This window comes from Sparus aurata, chromosome 23 (genome assembly GCF_900880675.1).
Source record: "Sparus aurata chromosome 23, fSpaAur1.1, whole genome shotgun sequence".
Classification (NCBI taxonomy): Eukaryota; Metazoa; Chordata; class Actinopteri; order Spariformes; family Sparidae; genus Sparus; species Sparus aurata.
This window is the reverse complement of record NC_044209.1, coordinates 16,310,390-16,329,800: the sequence shown is the minus strand read 5'-3', so window position 1 is coordinate 16,329,800 and position 19,411 is coordinate 16,310,390. Positions and strand designations below refer to the sequence as shown.

Sequence of the window (19,411 nt, the reverse complement as noted above, 5' to 3'; positions counted from 1 at the left end):
GTGTGCCTGCGACGACTATAGTTATACGCGATTTTTTTATTAGTGTAGAGTCACCTGTTATTTTTTCGATATCCCCCAAAGTGTTGCATGACAGGAGAGGACAATATAGTTCAAGTAAATAAGCGCAAGTGATCCTAAATCATTATTACGTCACTGTAGTGCAATTGGATTCCTAATTATTTTGGGAAGCCGTCCCTATTGTAGTACAGCCCCAATTTGGAAAAATGCTGGGACAGCTGTGTAAAATGTAAATAAAACCAAATTGCAGTCATTTGCACTTGAATTGTGTTTAGCGCCAACGTTTTTATGGAGTGTTCCCAAGCCCTTTTAGTAATATCCTTTATACAATTGGTGTTTCACAAAGTTGTGAGCATCACGCCATCATTGCTTGTAATATTGCCAATTTCAAATGGTTAGCTCCAGTGTTTTCTTTCTGTTCTAATGCATGTAAAAGATACTGAAAGTTAAAAAGGTCATAGTCTGCACCAGTAGATGCTCCTTACTCCCACAGAAAACACTGCTCCTGAAATGCCTCATCAGTAGTCCCACTTTTAATTCTGTGAATTTGCCCTACTGCTATTTTGGCATGTAAGAACGGATCTAGCACAGCTGCTGTGTTGTTGTCAGCGGTGCTGGCTCAGCCAACTGGTTTAAACGTTTTTGAACTGTATATATTTTGTATTATACAGGTACAGCATTTTTTTTTCTTATAGGTGTGTATTTCTGTGCACATGTTCATTATGTTAATTTCTGCGCTTTTCTAACCGTGCTAGTGGAGCGTATCCTTTATGAATTGTAATACACACACACTTGTCAGTCTTGCTGCTTGAAATGTGTGGAGCATCTCAGTCCTCCCCCACCACCCACAGTAATGTTGTAATGGTGTAATAGTTATACTTCTAATTGGATTTTAAGTCTCACCCACTGGCCAGAAATCCATTCTTTGTACTGCTTGTCTGTCCACAGGGAATAATTATCCATACAATGTGAGTTAATTTACAAGTGAGAAGAAACAACACACTGCCGTGCATACACACACACACACACACCAATGTACACACCACACACTGTGAAAAAAATCATGTAGAGCCAGCCATATTCTCTCCCCAACATTGTCATGTTTGTGCATTAATCAGAAGAAGGGTCTTGGAAGGTTTCAAGAGCTTCTGTAGTGAACTGGAAGTTCGCAGTTGTGTCTTTGCTGCCAAGAAAAATTTCTTCACTTTATGCTGAAGTTTGGAGTTGAATAGTTGCACATCAGAACTTCTGCTCAGTTCATTCACGTTTTTTCAGGGAGGTTCACCCATGACATTATTACCATAAAACACTCATGAATATCAGGGACAGGAGAGCCAAAAGATCACTTTTCTTAAAGGGATTTTTGTATGATTTTGTGATTCAGAGTGGTAGAAATGGCCTGTTTTTGTTTGTGCTCGACCTAAAAACATGCATTTTTAATCTTACCACCGGAGTTTCGTAAAGTTATCCTCAATGTAGCTCTCAGTGGGGCATTTTTAATAATATTAAGTATTTATCATAAGGCATTTATTGTATTTGACTTGAGTTATGGTTAGAAGCAGATATTTGTTAAATTATTCTAACGTGTAGTGTATTTTCAGACTATAATGTATGAACATGTGATGTTCGTGTAAACATATACAATTGATTATCATTAACTTAAGGGGAATTACTCTGCTCTTTTTCAGCCCTGTACTTGAATTTTTTTCTGGGACTCCACAAGAGTAGTTTTGGATGATTCAGTTAAAAAAAATAAATCCTTATTCATCATATACAGGCCCGTCATGCAGCCCCTCAGTTCATCCTCTAGCTGAAACACTCCATTTTAGCTCCCGGCTCCCCTTGCTAAAGCCTAAACTTGAACAAACTTCTGGAAGCCTGCCTAGGGATAGCACCTTGGTTCATGGCAATATGAGGCACTGAATTTGATGAGGCCAGGCCTCACTGATTACTGAATAATAAAAACTGAATAAAAACCCTAACCCTCCAGAAAATTAATGACGTGCCTAATTCCTAATTATTAAGAGTGGCAATGGGAAGGGAGTCACTTGCCTATTTTCAGCAGGTTTATCTGGGAAAAAAAAAACAACATACACGTGAATTTTGGTGTAAATGTGGTATGCGCTTGCTATTTCTGCTCCGACTGGAGCTCAGATTACCAGGGAAGTTGTCAGTGTAATATTCCCCATAGTTTTGATTAGATTTCGGCAACATCTTCAAGAAAGGTCACGTAATGGAGCCCGCGAGCTTCTAACTCTCCAAATCCAATAGGAATATCATATAAAGAACCCCTCGGAGCTAATTAAATGAATGTGATGTGAGCACATGTTGAGGTGATTGGTCATAACCAAGTCTGGGTACAAGTCAAAAACAAATCATGCCATTATGCTTGACTGCAATTTGCTCATCATTTATAAAAAAAAAAGAAGTTAATATGATCTAATTTGTCAGAAATGTATTGATGCTCATCAGTGCAGCATTTTTGGAAGTGATCACTTTATGACCATACATTTCAATGTGCAGATTCTCAGGTGGTTTTACAGAAATACCACCTCCACACTCTTCCTTCACTCCCATCTCTATCGTTACCCTCTTTCCATCCAGCCCGACACACGCACACACACACTCCTGTCCCCACACACATCCTCCGTGGGTGAGGCCTGACAGCTGCTTGGTATTGCCGTATGTGATGTTGTGGCTGGGCCTCTCCGCTGGGCGCTGACAGCACTCAGTATGAGGCTGTCCCTCTTAGTGTGCCTGTCAATCCGCTCAGCCTGCAACTCCATGACCTGACATTTGCCAGCGATGGCAGCAGTGTAGCTGGGTGGAAGACAAACACTCCCACACCAATATATTCCAGCTGATGAATACAGTAGAATTGTATACTATTGTTTCATTCTACTTTTCCTCATAATCACAAACTAATAATAAATGCCCATATGAAAAGGATCTGAAAAGATTGTCTTTTGGTTGTTCAGTTATAATGTGGTACATAATAGAAAACAGGCTCAGTGTTTAGCTCCTTCTTGGAGACACGTTTCTACATCCAGAATTCTGTTTTCTTCTATAAATCTTACTAAGTATATTTCTCTAATTTCTAGTCAAAATAACAACTAACTTTTAATGATTGAAAATGTCACAATCAACTAGAAGGTTGCATTTCAGGGAGATAATTGTGCACTTGTGTATAGACATTTTTTTTACTGTTTAAAAATTTCTACAAGAATAAAATGTACTCATCATTTTCGATTTCTGGTCTGGGTAATGCATTTCTATGGCTTCATATATTTATTTCTTTGTGTGTGTTTGATTTGAAGGGAGATGGAGAGCCAGCTGGACAGAGCCAGGGAAAGTCAAAGGCAGCAGATCCAGCAGGCAGATACGGCACTGGAGCAGTTCAAGAAACAGGTGGAGCTTAGCTCTGAGAAGACCTATACTGACATGAAACTCCAGGTCTGATACACACAAACATACTCACATACACACAATGTGCATAAAAACATGGCAACAAATGTACAATGTATTGTTGACAGAACAAGTGGACACCTGTTTTCTATAGTGTCATCCACTTTCTTCATGAGCACTATGTTTTATAAAGTCACCTTGCATTTTTGATTTCTTTCACCCGCAAATCCATTGTCATAATGGCAGGTGAGCCAGCCGATCAAAACCAGAAGATACAGTTTTTTTTTAACGAAACAAACAGGAGACAGAGGTGGAAGAGCGAGAGCAGATTGCAATTACATGGATTTTAAAAAATGTGCAAGTATCTGCAATTGGCCAAAATGAGAAGAAAAATGTCAGATACCAGCAAAAATCCAGCACTGTGCGTCCCTACATACTGTGCATTCTGATAGTCATGCATGTGCTGTGTGCATTTACACAGACACACATGTGCACTTTTACCCTCTTGCATGTTTACTTTACCACAAAAGTAGTGAGCTGGTTGACAGGCAGCAGCAAGGACAATGCAAACACACATACTCAGACGGAGCCTGACCACAGATGCAATATGGCGCCACACTGGCTGCGCTTGAATTCCTCCGTATGTCTTTCTCTGTCTGTCTCTGTCCTCCCCGTCGCTTCCCCCTCAGCTGCGCAGTATACCGAAAAATCTATAAGTGAGAACCGAGAACATCATCATCCCGAGGCCATATTCACTCATTAAGTCGTTCCAAATGAATGAAATGATTTACAATGCTCATTAAACAGGTGCATTCGTCTCACTGCTACCACGCGTTGACCTTGCTTCTTCTCAGTGGGCGTGATGTGGGATGGTTGGGTTTTTTGAGTGGGAACAGGCTCGCATCACGCGCAGTAAGCAGCCAAACTAATTAGTACGTCAAGCCAGCCTCGCGATCAGCGCTCGGCACTGCCTGGGCTCCTGCTTATTGGGAGTGCTCTTCGATCGATCGAAGTAAACTTCTGACGCTGTCTTACAAGTCAGTTTGGCTATAGGCATTTTTGTTAAGCATTTGTGGCTCTAATGTGTGTGTGTTTGCCCTATTGACGGGGAAACGCCGACTGTGGTCCTGAATGTTTTAAAAGGCTGCGTGTTCAGTGAGATTAGCACATTTCAGTTGCTGATTGGTGAAGTTTTTCAGCTAATCGGAGTGACACGTGTAGTGTAAGGAAACGAGAGAGTTTGTGTGGGAGTCAAATTTATGCACGGGTGTTCTGTGGGCACACAGAGCAACCTCTGTTCCCTCACACTGAATAAAAAAAAAAAATGTTTTTCGTGTTTACAAAAGAGCTAAATTGTGCCGCTTGCATGTGAACCCAAACGACTGAGATGTCCTTTCAAGATGCCATGAGAAAAAAAAAAAAAATGTTTCAAGACACTTGGACCCTTAAGCGAAGCACACCATCTACCAGAAAAGTAGCTGTTTTTTGGGGGGGGTTTGGAGGTGCTGCACTGAATATTGTTTCATTTTTGTACCAGCGCACACAGAACTTTGGTTAGTGTTCAGTGCGCCTGCTTGAATCAAGGCTACATGTGTTGTGTTTTTTTTTTTTTTTTCTTTTTTAACCAGGGTGGGAAGTGATGTCTTCTTTACTAGGTGCTTGGAAAATTGTCTGTGTTGCCGTATTTTCCTTTTTCTTCCTCCCACTCTTCTCTCCCGTTCTCATCCTTCCGCCTCATGCTCGTTCCTTCTTTTCCCATTGAGCCCCTGGCATCCCAATCTCCAATCTGACTTTATCCTCAGCCCACATCAAAGCCACAAGAGAGAGGGAGCAGTCTCTTCTGCATCCCTGTCATCCTCTCTCCCTCTTTTCCTCTACCCAACCCGCGTCTGCATCGCTCCATCACGTCCTCCTGCTAAGGCTTTAATGTTGCAGAAAGTACTTCAAAAGAAGTATTTTTTTTTATATATATATATATTTTTTTTTTTCATCTTTTTTTTCTCTATCCTTCCATCCTTCCCCTCCATCATCTTCTCCCTCTCTCTATGTCTGCGGATGGTGTTATATCTAAATGGATTATCTGCATCTCTCTCTTCCTCTCTCTGTCTTTCTCTCGTTTTTAAAATCAGCATCCCACTTTTAGGCTGCACTTAAAGGAAGGAGTCTGCCCTATTTTGGTTCGGAAAAAAAAGGCGCACCATACGGAATGAAATCTCTGCTGCGTGCACAGTTCAAAGGAGGCTTCAGCATTTTAAATGGATTAATCAAAACACATTTAGCATTTCCTGAGTGTTAACACACAGCATAGCCCAGATACAGAGGCGTTTCAGTAAATTACATTTCCAATTGTTTTGATTATCGTCACCTGAACAGAAAATAGGAAAAGTGCTAGGCTGCAAGGAAGTTGAGTGAAGATAAATAAGGTAAATGTTGTCAAATCCCCTTTTTTCAGAAAAACACCAAGTCCTCAAAGATGACCTGTGACTGTTTTAACCTTAACTACGTCTCTTGAGTTGCACTGATTTTCTTGCACCTGATGTGAACTCCTGGTATTACATATTTAATGTTAATTATAATATAATACTTTGATGAATAGGTTAATATTCTGATGTGCTTTATAACACTAACATAACGATGAGATCTCACATAATATTATGAATATACAGTATTTCTTCCCGCTGGCAATTAATTAATTTCAGATTAATAGGAAAATGTTTTAGCAGCGTGTAATGTTGCAAATTGCATGTATAGCATTTGTTGCACTTATGTTGTGATTATGCATGCACCAACCAGAACTAATGGCAAAAATATTGAGCAGAAAATTATGTCCAGTCTTCTGAAGTACAAGATCGGACGCTCGGACGAAGTAGGACGCTGTGTGTGGTTTTTCAGCAACATAAATGTATTCCAGATTTTCCAGATATTATTGAAATTTTGTTTTGTTTTATCTTCTGTTGCCTCAAGATGGAGAAGGTAGAGGAGGACCTGATCCGCTCCAAGTCCCTCAGGCAGAACCAGGCCAAAGAGTTTTCCCAGCAGCTCGATGCACTCAGACAGAAATACGAGCAGCAGGTCTGTATGAGTCTGTAATCGCTTGTTCAGACCTGGTATCAACATGTGTCCTGAGCGATCTGATCACTAAGTACCGGTGTGAACACCCCCAAGATGCATTTGAGATCGAAGCACTCACATCACATTTGGATGCTGTCTGGGCTGTGGATGACCCTTTGTAAGCAGCATATTTTTGTGAAAACGCTGTCTACTTCAACTAACCATTAAAAATAGTCATCAAGATCCCCAGACTCCCAGATTTTAAGAGTTGTTGCGTGACGTGAAATTAACAAACTTTGAAGAACAGCTACAGTAAGTTCTAAATCATTCTCGCCTTCCTGTAAAATTCAGCATTATATTGTCAGTTTGTCGCAACACTGCTGGACCAAAATAAGTACTAAGGTGCTTCTTACCTCCCAACAGCTGTTGGAACATGCTATTTGAACTGATAGACAACATTTTATTGATGGTAAGCATGTCAAATTTTACGAACACAGTAAACGGTAACCAATCCTGGCTACTTCTTTAACACAGGTGGAGAAAGTTCCTAGACTCCCTTAAAAAAATCTCATTATTTTGTGATTCGCTACTCAGTTATGAGAAACTTAAAAAATGTGTGAAATACTGTTTAGAACACATTCTTAACTATTCTATTCTGCAAGAATTATACTTAAAGCCATTTTTTGTGTGTTGTATCCATTTGTTCCAGTGATATATTTGCATACAGAGCGTGGAATTGAGAGACGATCACAAGTGGTAGATTGAGACACACGTGGAGATGCATGTCAATGCCAGGTGTAAACTGTCGGACTTAAAGCTGTCCACTTGTGATTAAATCACTCAGAATGCATGTTGATACCGACTGTGAACAGCCTCTAACTCTATGCACTTTATGTAATCTACCTGTATCTGCACAAATTTTCATTGCTCAAGATGTAGCCAGGAGAAAACATCTCTCGCCTCCATCATCAACATCATCATCACATTGTTATCTTTTTTCTATTATCAGTGAACACTTGGCCCTGCTGGAGCCAGCCAACAGGGCTGACACCCATTTGGAAAAGTCTTGTTATTCCTCCCCATCTGTTCCACATGATTAATTTCTCATGATAAGGGACATGCTTTAGATTAAGCTCGGATCTCAGCTCAATAAATATGTAAAACGTTGCCAATTGAAAACTAATGCAATCTGCAAAGCAGACGCACTGCTCCATTATCATCCCATCTCTCTCACTCTTCTTCGATTAGGCGTCTAGAAACCATTTTTACAACTCACTGAAATCTGGCCTGCTGATAGGAAGACAACTCTTATAGAGCATCAGATTCAATTAACCACAGAAATGGATATTATCAGAGGTAGCCAGCCTCATTGTTGGAGGCAGGGCACTCAAAGGCAAACTTAAACAATGTGATTGAATATTACCTGGCCTGCATGGCACCTAATTGGACCATGCAATAAGAGAAATTTGCATTCATATATACCTGGATTGCCATGAAATAACAACTAACTCAAGCTATGTCCAAGATCTGACCAGAATTTTGAATTTAAAACATTGAATAAGTAAACTAACAAAGTGTGAAAAAACAGCATTGTTGACAATATGTCAAAGATGTGTATGTACTGTAGGAGATGTATACTGTAGTTTGCATGCTAAGGGTTCTAGGGCCAGTGGCTCCACAGCTAATGAAACCATGTTGAATTAACTGTAATGCAAGCAAAAAGTACTGTAGCAGTTGTGGCTTGTTCTGAAGATACCTTTAGATCCTGGCCATGTTCTACAAACTACAACTTTATTTCTTTCTTTAGAGAAAAGAGTGTACAGCACTACTGTATTCAGTGTAACATCTCTATTGCCCATCTGTATCCAACAGCATGATGCATAACTCAACCTGATGATTAATAAGCATGCTAACACTCTTTTCCAGGCCAGATGAAGTTTACACTGCGTTTAATTTGCTGTAGATGGTGATAAGTGGAGGATAAAAGGCCAGTGTTATTTCCAAGGAGTAGAGGAATGGCCCTCCGTTATTGATTTGTTCCGTGGCTGAACACTTGTTGGTAATTATAATGACGTTCATGGCACAAAATCTGATTTAAATAACATCTATTCATATCATTCATTATATTAAGGGAAAAAATATCCAACAGAAAACTGGGCAGTTTAACTGGAGAAAGTGGGAAATGCACCTTTTAAAATTTTTGCTGCAAGGGCGTATTGTCATAGAAAGCAAACCGTGCCATTTAAACTGTTAAACATGTTGTATGTGTATCCAAAAGACATTTTCATCCCCCTATAATTATCCAGTAACTGTAAGAATTTATCAGTGTTTCGAGTGCCAACGACAGTATATTGTTCTGAGGAATCATCAGTTCCAACTCGTGAAAAACAGGTAAGTAATCAAAGCAATGCAGAAAATATTCAAGTGACGATTATGATCTGCTGCTACAGAGAGTGGGGGTGCAGTTGACAGATGATGCGAACTACATAGGGTTTGCAGCACAAACAGGAAGGCTTTTGTCTTGAAGATTAAAACACATAAAGACGAAGGGCCTGTCTTCGCGATCATGTTGATATGCACGCTGGTGACATTAGCTACACAGTTAGAAGGGTGGAGGGGGAAAAAAAAGAGGGGAGATGTGTCTGTATGCACATGGAGACGTGTGATTATTCATGAGTTACTGTGCCGTTTTACATTCTCTATTCTGTGTTTAAACGCAAACCCAAGGGAGATCACAAGTACTTTGCGTGCCGGCATGCGTGTATGCCTCCACTCCAGAGAGAACGGTGTCACAAGTTTGCGGGGGTCAAGTTTGTCCATTCAGTTGCTGACAAAAGAGCATTAGCCCGAGGGCAGCTTCAATGAGACTTGAAAAAGGGGACTATGTATGAAGGAGTTGTTTTCCAGCTGACCCTCCCTGGCAGCTGGACGTCACGGTGTCCCGACAAAGCCCTGCCTCTTGACGTCGGAGTGATGTAGTAGAGGTCAAATGGCGGGTTTTGGAGTTGTGACCTTGAGTGTTAAGGGAAAATCTCAACAGCCACGCTCAGGTGTTAGATTGGGACAATATATAATGAGGGACTGAAGTTTAAAGGCACGCAAATGTGTGGACACACTGTGCACACACAAATATGAACTTGCATACTCAGCGCCGCTCACTGGCCATCCTCAGTTCAGCCACTACAGTGAGGAACAAGGGGTTTGTCTTTCTTCTTCCATCTCTCCCTCCCCTCCCTCACACTCACCCCCGCTGAGCCCAGACAGGGCTTCTGTTCTACTCTCCTCCACCCTCTCCTCTTTCCCAAACATTTCAGATTTCACCCCCTGGGGCTGAAAGAAGCCCATTACCTCACTGTCCTGTCTCAATGCGAGCAATGTACACACACACACAACCATGTCAGCCTAGGCTGACAGGAGTCGTGCTGTGCAGTAACACCCGTCCCACTCTGTATCTGTGGCACCAAGCTGTGCTATAACCGACTCAGTCTTCCCTCATAAACACCACGCCGGTCCCTTTAAGAACCGCAGCACCCAGCATCCTCCGCTGCACGCTGGCGCAACGTGATGTCACAACCAGGCTCATGCTGGGTCTGCTCTCTGTCATCTCCTCTCCATCTTTTTCTGTAGCAGTTTTGCTCACAATGGATCTATCGAGCCCATTTCTTCATTTTCGTTTCACCTCAGATCCCCTCTCTCCTCCAAACCCCCCATGGCCCGAGACACTAAACAGGAGCGAACAGTAAGCCACGATGTCCTCCCCCAGTTTCTGTTTCGCATGTCCAGCTGGGGAGTTTTCGAAGCAGTTGCCTGTTTGTCAATATGTCAACTCCAACTTGTGCTGCTGTATGAATCTGACTACCCCTGTGGGACAACGTACTCTTGGCGTGGATCTGATTTGTACCCATTATGTCTCTGAATGGAAAATGAAGGCGGTGCAAATCTGTCTTTCTGTGGAATTTACCGTAGACAACACGGCATCACCAGTGGAAGATGTTGCCCACACACTGCGTAGTGTTTGTCTCATGGAGCTCCGTGGTGTTCTGTTATGTCCTGGAAAAATGGCACGTGTGAGGTATCTTGAGGGTGTAGTGTTTGTGTGTGTGCCTGCAATGCCATTAACTGAGCCACAGAGATGAAATACAGTTTTATCCAGCTATAATTTCTCCCATCGCCTTTTCACAGGGCATTTGGCAAAACTCCCCCAAAACTGAAGGGTAAATTCTTGGCTGCTAAAATGAAGTGTCTATTGTGGCCTTCCTCTCAGTCCTGCGGACGGATTCCGGCTTCCTGTAGATAGCCCCTCATTCATCACCTGCTCTGAATAGAACGCAACGACCGAAGATAGGGCAGTGGATAGAACAGGCACCAGGCATAGAGGCTGTGGATCTCCGCTTCTCTGGCAGGCCAGGTAGGGTGCCGTCAAGCACAATGTGCAGGGGATTAGCTTCAAAGCAGGGAGGCAAATGGGCCCCAGGCCCCTGCTGTCCTTTCAAGGCTCCGGCTGGGGCTGCACGGCGGGATGGTGTGGGGGTCACTGGTCCCCCCGCCATGGGGGAGTGGGAACGGAACAGAGCCTGGGAATGGCTTGGAAGTTTGGGGCTGGGAGCTCAGCTGGCAAGGCTCACCTCTCAGCAGGTGACTCTGCTCACGGTCGTGCTGGGATACAGACTTGCTTCAGATGACAGGATGATTAAGCCTGAAAAATTTGGGGTGTCTGTCCCATTAAATCTGCTTTATTATCCTCTACTGTATTGTGAGTAGCTGGTTGTATCTCAAGCAAGACTGAAGTCTATTGATGTTTACCGTAACCAAGTGCTCCTGCTGATTGGTGCATGCAGGTCCTTACTATACTCCAACTTCAAATGTCGTTCATTGGCAACATGAACATCAGCCAATGATTGTTGCTTGGGCATAATTCCGTTAATTGTGAAAATATTGATTATTAAATGGAATTAATGATTTGCAATTGGTTACATTCATCGTGAGAGTATAACAACAATTAAACGCATCATCATGAGTCACTCAGCATCCTCTCTGTTGTCCTCGAAGTTTCTCCTGTCCTCGCCTCACTCTCCAGTTTTGTGCTCTGATTTGGTTTTGGAGCGATCATCATATTCAATGCCTAAGCCGATTTTCGCATGCTGTCAGGCGCATAGCATGGGGCATCGGGTAGTTACTGCAGCCAGATGGCTAACCCCTACCAGCTTGCATGCATAGCCCAAACTAACCGCTCTTTTATATGCCGATCGCAGAATAGGGTGACAGATTCGGAGAACGAGGGAAGTGGGACATTCAGGGCCAGTCTGTACAAGTGGCGGGAGGGCGGGGGAGCAAGCCAGATGTAAACACATCACATCATGTCGTCTTCTGACAATAGCAAGAAGCGCTGAAACTTTTTTCGTTTTTTTCCCCCTCCTTCCTAACAATTTCGGCGCAATTTGGTTGGGCACATGGGTAGGAGTAGGACGAAGAAAGGTTGAATGGATCGGTGGATGGACAAGTTGTCATGACGACAGGGTTGCTCTGAGTGTGTGTTGGCTGATGAAGTCTCTCTTTGCCTGCTTGTCCAATCAGATGGCTGAGCAGCGCATGCAGCACGAGCAGGAGAGGACGCGGCTACAGCAGCAGCACAGCGCGGAAAAGGACAGCCTGGTCCAGGAGCGCCAGCGGGAGGTGAGCAGCCTGGAGAGGCAGGCCAGGGCCGCCTTGCAACAGCACCAACAGCACACCCAGGAGTGGAGGAAGCGCGATGCCCAGGTAGGGGGTCTCCACTGATCCATGTTTGCACACACACACATGCCGACCCACTGCTCTCCCACGGACAACCATTTTGTATTTTGCCCATTGACGTTTTCCTGTGGTTTCAAAAGCACAGCGGGTTAAGACACATTTTTACTTAAAAAAAGACAGATAATGATTTTGGGTTTAGATAATGTCATAGATGGCGCTGTATTTGGTGTGAGCGTATGTGAGAATTTACTTATTTTCTATTTGAATAAAAACAAACTTTATTTGGCTAAAAACAGCGGCGTGCGAAATAAGTTTTTTTTTTTTTTACGGCACAAACGGAGCAAAACAATCCCGCCGTCCCAACTTCTAACATTATTCTGATGTTTTTTAAAATCATTTCTTAATCGCAGCAGGGGTTCGCGATAGAAGTGTAAAGACTTGAAATCCAGAAACCACAGGTAGCCAGATGAAGGAGAAGAAATCTGTTCTGTTGAGCGCCAAGCTTTTATTTGAGAACCCTGGGTTGGATTTTTCTTTTATTTGCCGTTGTACGGTCGTGGACTAGCGTCAAGCGCCCTGTACTCCCAGCGAAGTGTATCTCTGCATGGCATTCTCCTCTCACCGCAGGTAGCCATCTCCCTCCGGAAAACGCTGGTTATTATAATTTCAGCATTGACGGCCACAATGAGTGTGTGACGTTCGGGTCTGTATTAATGGTTATCCCTGACACTGACAGGCTATTCTGTGAGAATTTAGCCAAAACAGCGGCAGGTCTTCATCTCATACCCCTCGTTCTGTCTTCGGCTCTCTCCAGCCTGTGCTAGCTTGGAGCTCTGTGGGAAGCCATTTGACAAACCAGCCTCCAGCTGGGGATGTGTTTGACTCTTCAGGCTTCCTGATGAAATGGACATTGTCAGCATGCAAAGAATTTTGTTTGGCCGTCAGCTGAAGATAGGGATCTAGCAAGACATATGTGGTTTTTGTGGACAAAATGTGCTCACACCAAAGGTGTGCAAAGATTACGCGAGCTACCGATTACATGGCGAACGAATCGTACTTAACGGAAACTATTTTATGCTTAATTTTGTTCACATTTTGCTGTCGCTAAGTGCCATTTTTTACTAGGGGCATTTAAGAGATAATTTACATTTATCACAAATAAAAACATTTGATTTGCATCTTTTAAACTGTGTTTACTTACACTGTAGCACAGGTGAAAACCTATTTTTCTTGTGACATGCAACAATATTTGCAGACTTATGAGTCATTTTGTCTTTTGTGTTTATTTTTTTGTTAAAGTTTGTGTGCGTAACCTGTGTGTAACATTGAGGCAATAATGTATAGACCGCCATGAGTCTAAGATGTCTTTAAAAAGCTAGAATTTGTGTAACATGAGGGAAAAGTCTTGTGTCCTCTCTAAAGTTCCCTTGAATCATGTTTTTGGTAAATGCCTTTCACAGCACGGATGGCACCAGCTACTTCGTTTTTGGTTTTCTGGAGATGCCGTCACAACAGGACACATCTGCTGATAACATGTCGTCCTCCGCATGTCAAAATGACGCGTCGTTCGACAAATCTTAGCTTCTCAGGACGTGACAGAAGACAAACTTCCCCAGTACTCATCTGGTATTCTCAGTTCCTGTTTGCTCGTGCAGCATTTTGAGCAGAGATCAGACGCCTGCCGCCTAATGTCAGATGTTAAAGCAGCAGAAAACAAGATTTTCACAGGCCTTGGAAAGATGGAGGACCGGATTGTGAGGTTTTTGAAACTGCTCGGCATGTAAGCTGGTTTGACTTCCTGTGTGAGCACTGCTCCACGGATGTGCTGTTGAAATGACAAGGAGCTGGCACACTAGCAGCAGACATGTATTAAACATGAGCTTTTTTACACTGAGCAACATCACTTATTATTAAACACTTCAGTATTACCAAAGTTGTCTACCCCCTGAGAGCTCTGTCACACTGATAGCACTGTGGCCCTCACCGGCAGCCTTTCTGAACGCCTCACACAGGTCCGAGGAAAGTTGTGAATGTCTTAATTGAGTTTCAAAAAACAGCATTCTGTTGACGCTGACAGATAACTGAGCACGACCTGTACAGCTTCTTTTACTCTCTCAGTTCTCTTGTAGCTATGTTGCTATGTAGGGTCTCCTTTTTTTCCAACCCTATCAAACAACACACTCCCACCACATGGGTCAGACGGACAAAGATATTATCATCAAGTGATATGTTACAGACAACCCAAAACCTGCTGTGGCAATTGAACCCAGGCCTCATTATTTCTGCCTGTCTCCGGCTCACACTTTCTTTCAGTCCTACTCGCATCAGTGGAAGGATGGTGATGGTTGCAGCTCGGAAGTTGGCTAAGGGAACAGTAAATGTCAGCCACACACTCATAGGATGAGTAATACCCACTCATCCCCTTGATGTGGTGGGACGAATAAGCATTCCTGACTTCTGCCTTGTGTTTGAGAAGCAGAGCCAATGAGTCGTAGCAGCGTCTGGAGTGAAGAGCTAATAAAAACTCACACAGGGACACATTGTCCTAAACCCAGCAGAGTTTGTTATCCAAGAAACTCTGGCGTCACCCATCATGTTTCCACTACACGTTATAAAAGGAAATGCAGTGATTTATTGGCTAAACATTGGTATTGTAAGATACCTGGCACTTACATGAGGTACAGACTCTTGACATCTTTGTAAGGACAGAAATATTCTTAACTTGTATTAGCTGTAAAGCAATCAATTCTTTTGAAGCTGTTATTTAAAAAAAAATATATTTTTATGTAGAATTAATAGAGATGTTGGTAGAGATGGTCAGAGATAGTGTAATGATTGGCTAAATATTTCTTTGTTTCCCTGAAAATAAACAACAACAACAAAAAACAATAATTTTGGCATCAATTTTTATCCAAATTGTTATTTTAAACATCTGCATTGGCCCAGAATTTCACAATTATTGCATCTCTAGTTAAAAAGACTATATGACCCTTCGGCTGTGTACATGGGGCTTCTCTCATGTTCAAGATGACTGCATCATTCAACATTTGTCAACATTCACACTTTAAGTTATCTTTGCTTTTCATTTGCTGTGATATCTTTAATGAAAGAATTAGAATTAAGCCGCTGGATTCGAGGCCTGCTGTGTAGTTGGCAACCCACCGACTCAGGGGATTAACTCAGAGCCTTGTGGACCTGAATGTTTCTTTTAAAAGAATAAGCTATTTCTTAAACGGTTTTTCGAAAACACCAAAGTGTGAAACGAAAGGCTTTTTTCAGTTGGCTGCCTGTCCAGGATGATGAAATGGCTTGCTGGTTAGACATGTTTGCCCGCAGCCAGTGTTGTGTCGTTGTGTTAGCTGATCAATGCCCCCCAGAGGACGAAGGGGTTTTGTAGACTGTTTGGCCGAAATCCTGACTTATTGGCCTTTCTTTTTTGCCTCTGTTCTAGAAATGTTGGGAAATATATGGTATTTGTATATCCATAATTTTGTATGTTATAATTTCTCCTTTTTTTAACTTGTCTACAAACTTTTGCAGGATTTCATTATTTTATATTCACCTACAAAATTACTCTTTCTTATTCTAATAAGCATTTTTGAAGAATGTTAAGATTCACTGCATTATACAATGACACGATTTAATATTGTTCACTGATGCCATTGCTCTTAATATACTCTATTTTGTGTCTGTGAGGATTTGTAGTTATTAAACATTAGTAAGAGTTTGCCTTCAAAAAACTAGGGCCAGCATTATAAATTAATTTGAAGCCTTGTTTTTTTGAAAACAAGAAGAATTGTTTGTTCTATGCAAAACCCCATCATATATATTTTTTCTCAACCAGCTCCTCCTCAAAAGTCATTTTATGGGTATTATTTTCCCGAATAATTATTTCTTTTTTAAAGGAACGTACACGCCATCTGGACTTCAAACAGCATGGGAGAGAGTGAGAGTCCTGTGAGGTCTTTCTACTGAGCCGTGATGGACTAAATAACGATGCTGTCAAAATTTTCAAAGCGTTTCAATCCCAAGTACAGGATTAGGAGTCAAATGAAGAGGGTGATGACAGATGAAGTCAAAGCTGAGAGTCTGATGAAGAGAGCAAGGGAGACAGCTAGACCAGTGTGCACATTGATTGGCTCACTACTTGTGTATTGTCATTTACCAAATGACCGGTCCCTGCGATGTGGTATCGTCAAGTTGATCTTGTCTTGTTACTCAGTGTTGTCAATGTGTTTATAGGTCTTTAAATGACTTCATCACATTTTCTCAACCACACCTCAGTGTTTACGTCAGACTTATCAGATGAGTGCTGACACTCTGTGATGTGTCGAGTGTTACAACATGATCTCTTTCAAACCAGGAAGCAATTTAGTTTGTGCATACATCAAATCTTGGATCTCAGCCAGCTGAAAATGTATTTGACAGTAAAATATTCATTGTTATACTCTTACCTACATTTTTATTTTTTTTATTTATTTTTTTTTTTTGCAAAGCTCAGTGACTAATGCATAAATAGTGTATATATATATCAGATTCTTAGCACTAGTATATTATCTTTTGAGTAAGATATTATTAGTTTTCGCATTATTTGTCAAACAATATCAGTTTATTGTTCACATAAAGTTTATGCATGCTGTAATTTAAGATATAGTCACATTTTATAGCACGCACACTGTACTTTGGCACAAATAAACACTGTACCTTCTTAACAGCAATTCTGTCTGCTCGGTCAAATAAAAAAAAAATGTATCTCATAGTTTCTTAATCAGCAAGTCTCTGCAGTTTGTCAAAATGTTATAATCATTAATTACGTGTTACACATCAATAATGTTAAGATTATTAGATAAAGGAATGGGTTTTTTTAGATGTAACAACAAGAGTTTACCTAATGAATAAGTCAAAGCAAGTGAGACAAGTGGTTAGGGTTGTCCTGCGGGCTACATAAATAAAACCATGAAAGTTAAGGCAGTGAACAGATAATGAAGAAATATGTGTAATGCATACAATATCGCAGAGATTTACATGAGATAACTTGTATTTGCTTTAAAGGTGCAATATGTAGTTTAAAACATTGAAAAATGAACTTAAGTTATCAAAAGAAGGAAAAGTTTGACGTTTTGACAAAGAAGTCTTTAAAGTTAGTATGCTAACCCGCCCCTGGCCCGAAAACCTCCTCCTTCTGGTGGTCCAAAGCTCCTGTGCTAGCAGCATAATAAACACCAACACTCAGCTGGTGCCTTAAGCTTCCAGACTTGAGTCAGCTAATACGATCACTAGCTGCACTGCTAACTGTGCTAACTAGCTAGCTAGTTATCAGTAATCTTAACAGTGAAGCTCGAGGCAGGCGTTGATTAGCTTAGCTTAGCATAAAGACTGGAAGCGGGGGAAACAGCTAGCCAACGCTCTGCCTACCAACACCCCTGAACCTCACTAATTAACAAATCATATTAGAAACTAAGCTTCATAGTGACACAGACCTGAGCATGGAAATAATCATATTTCACAAAATGTCATCACATTTCTTCAAAATTCAGAACTGTGAAAAGTCTAGACATATGTCAGGTTTACAGCCCAGGTAAACAGTCATGTTCCACTTGTCATACTAATGCAAACTATCCACACAGCAGCCGTTTGAATTAGCAGAAACGCAGGAAAAGCACAGGTGTAACTAATAAGATTAATTATGGCTTCGTTCCATTTAGGTGTGCCCATGAGCCATTTCAGTAAGCCAGCATGCAAAACACCAGGGCCCTGGCACTGACATGCCTACATGGAATACAACTATCACAGATGTTATTAGTTACACATGTGCCAAGTCATAATATCTGCTTCTGAGTTATGTAACCTTCATGTAGTACTTTTCTGATGGGAGGACGCATTGCTGTCATCTTATTTTATTACATCTTCACAAACATTTAAGCTTACTAGTAGAATCTAATTAAGGTTATGTTAAAGATATTACTTTTTTGGTTTTATGTGTTTATTATAAAAACACTATTCTTTGTCCAAGGAAGGCTTGTATATTATAGACCTTCGCAAAGGAGCGGCATATCGTTGTCACAGCAAACAGTTGTTCGGTTAGTCGATCAAAAAGAAAATTAGATGCCAATAATTTGAACTTTGGATTCCTTGTTTCTGTCATTTTACAAGCAAAAATAAACAACATTTGTAAAGATTTGCTGGTTTACTTTATCATCTAGGAGAGTTTTGGGTTTGGACTGTTGGTTGGACACAAGAAGCAATTTGAAGATGTCACTTTGGGCTCTTGGAAATTGGGATGAGCATTTTTTCTAAATGTTTGACATGTTATAGAGGGAATGATTAATCGAATAATGGCAAAATTACCAGGACATTCATGCTTTTCAGTCCATACAGATTGCTGCCTAAGAATAGTATTACTACATTAATACACTGCAAGTACAGTAGTTCAAGGGTTGGAATGTTATCAGAACCTCCTCAGCCTACACTTGATATCATTTTTCTCTTATGGATATGGTCCGTTTACCAGCGTGCCATCCTTTTCAACTCTCCCTCTGTACTGCCAGTCTTTTGTCTTCTTAGCTGACACCATTTGACCCAACACGTTTTTATTTGACACCCTCCCATTGTCGCTGCGAGCTGCTTCGTCACAAAGCTCCACATCAGCATGCTAACACGTTGCACTTCACTTACTGCCAAAGGAAACATGCACTTTTGGCCTCTGAAGTTTCTGAAGTGTCATTGCCAATGCCTCTGTTCTGGTAGATTATACTCTAACTTATTAAAATACTTCTTTTTTGGAAGAGAGATCATCCACATTTGTTGAGGGAGAATTATACATTAAAGACTCTTCTGGGCTCAGATCTAATAGCTGCTCACCCTTGAAGGGAGCAGTGAGACTGGTAATGTTGAGAGACAGGAGAGCGGGTCGTGGAGGATTGCGCATGTTTGTTTTTTTTTTTACCTCATATTCTCTCCCAGAGTGCTGCATGCCATTTTATGTGTGTGACAGAGCGACCACGTGTGAGTGTGTGCGTGCATGTGTGTGCGTGCATGTGCGCAAGTGGATCTGTCTGTGTGTGCCAGCGTTGGGGGGGGGTTAACACAGAGCCACAGCATCTGCCTGTTTTTCTGACACTCCTTTGAAGTCTCTTTGATTCTCCCCAGTGCCCGCTAAAAAAGACTTCAGACACTTTCTGTCTGATTGCCTTAACATGGCGTTGTC

The 19,411-nt window shown here is 41.6% G+C and overlaps 1 protein-coding gene across 6 annotated transcripts in view; it reads left to right on the top strand.

Annotated features, from left to right (window-relative positions):
- cep112 (centrosomal protein 112) overlaps positions 1 to 19,411 on the top strand; it is a 107,324-nt gene that overhangs the window by 41,793 nt on the left and 46,120 nt on the right. For all 6 annotated transcript variants that reach the window (XR_003982748.1, XM_030408351.1, XM_030408352.1 and 3 more), the window contains 3 exons: positions 3,336 to 3,471; positions 6,388 to 6,495; positions 12,049 to 12,231. Coding sequence is in view for 5 of the 6 variants with exons in the window: in XM_030408351.1 (XP_030264211.1) it covers positions 3,336 to 3,471; positions 6,388 to 6,495; positions 12,049 to 12,231 (427 nt within the window). In the remaining variant the exon portion in view is untranslated. The remainder of the gene's footprint in view (positions 1 to 3,335; positions 3,472 to 6,387; positions 6,496 to 12,048; positions 12,232 to 19,411) is intronic.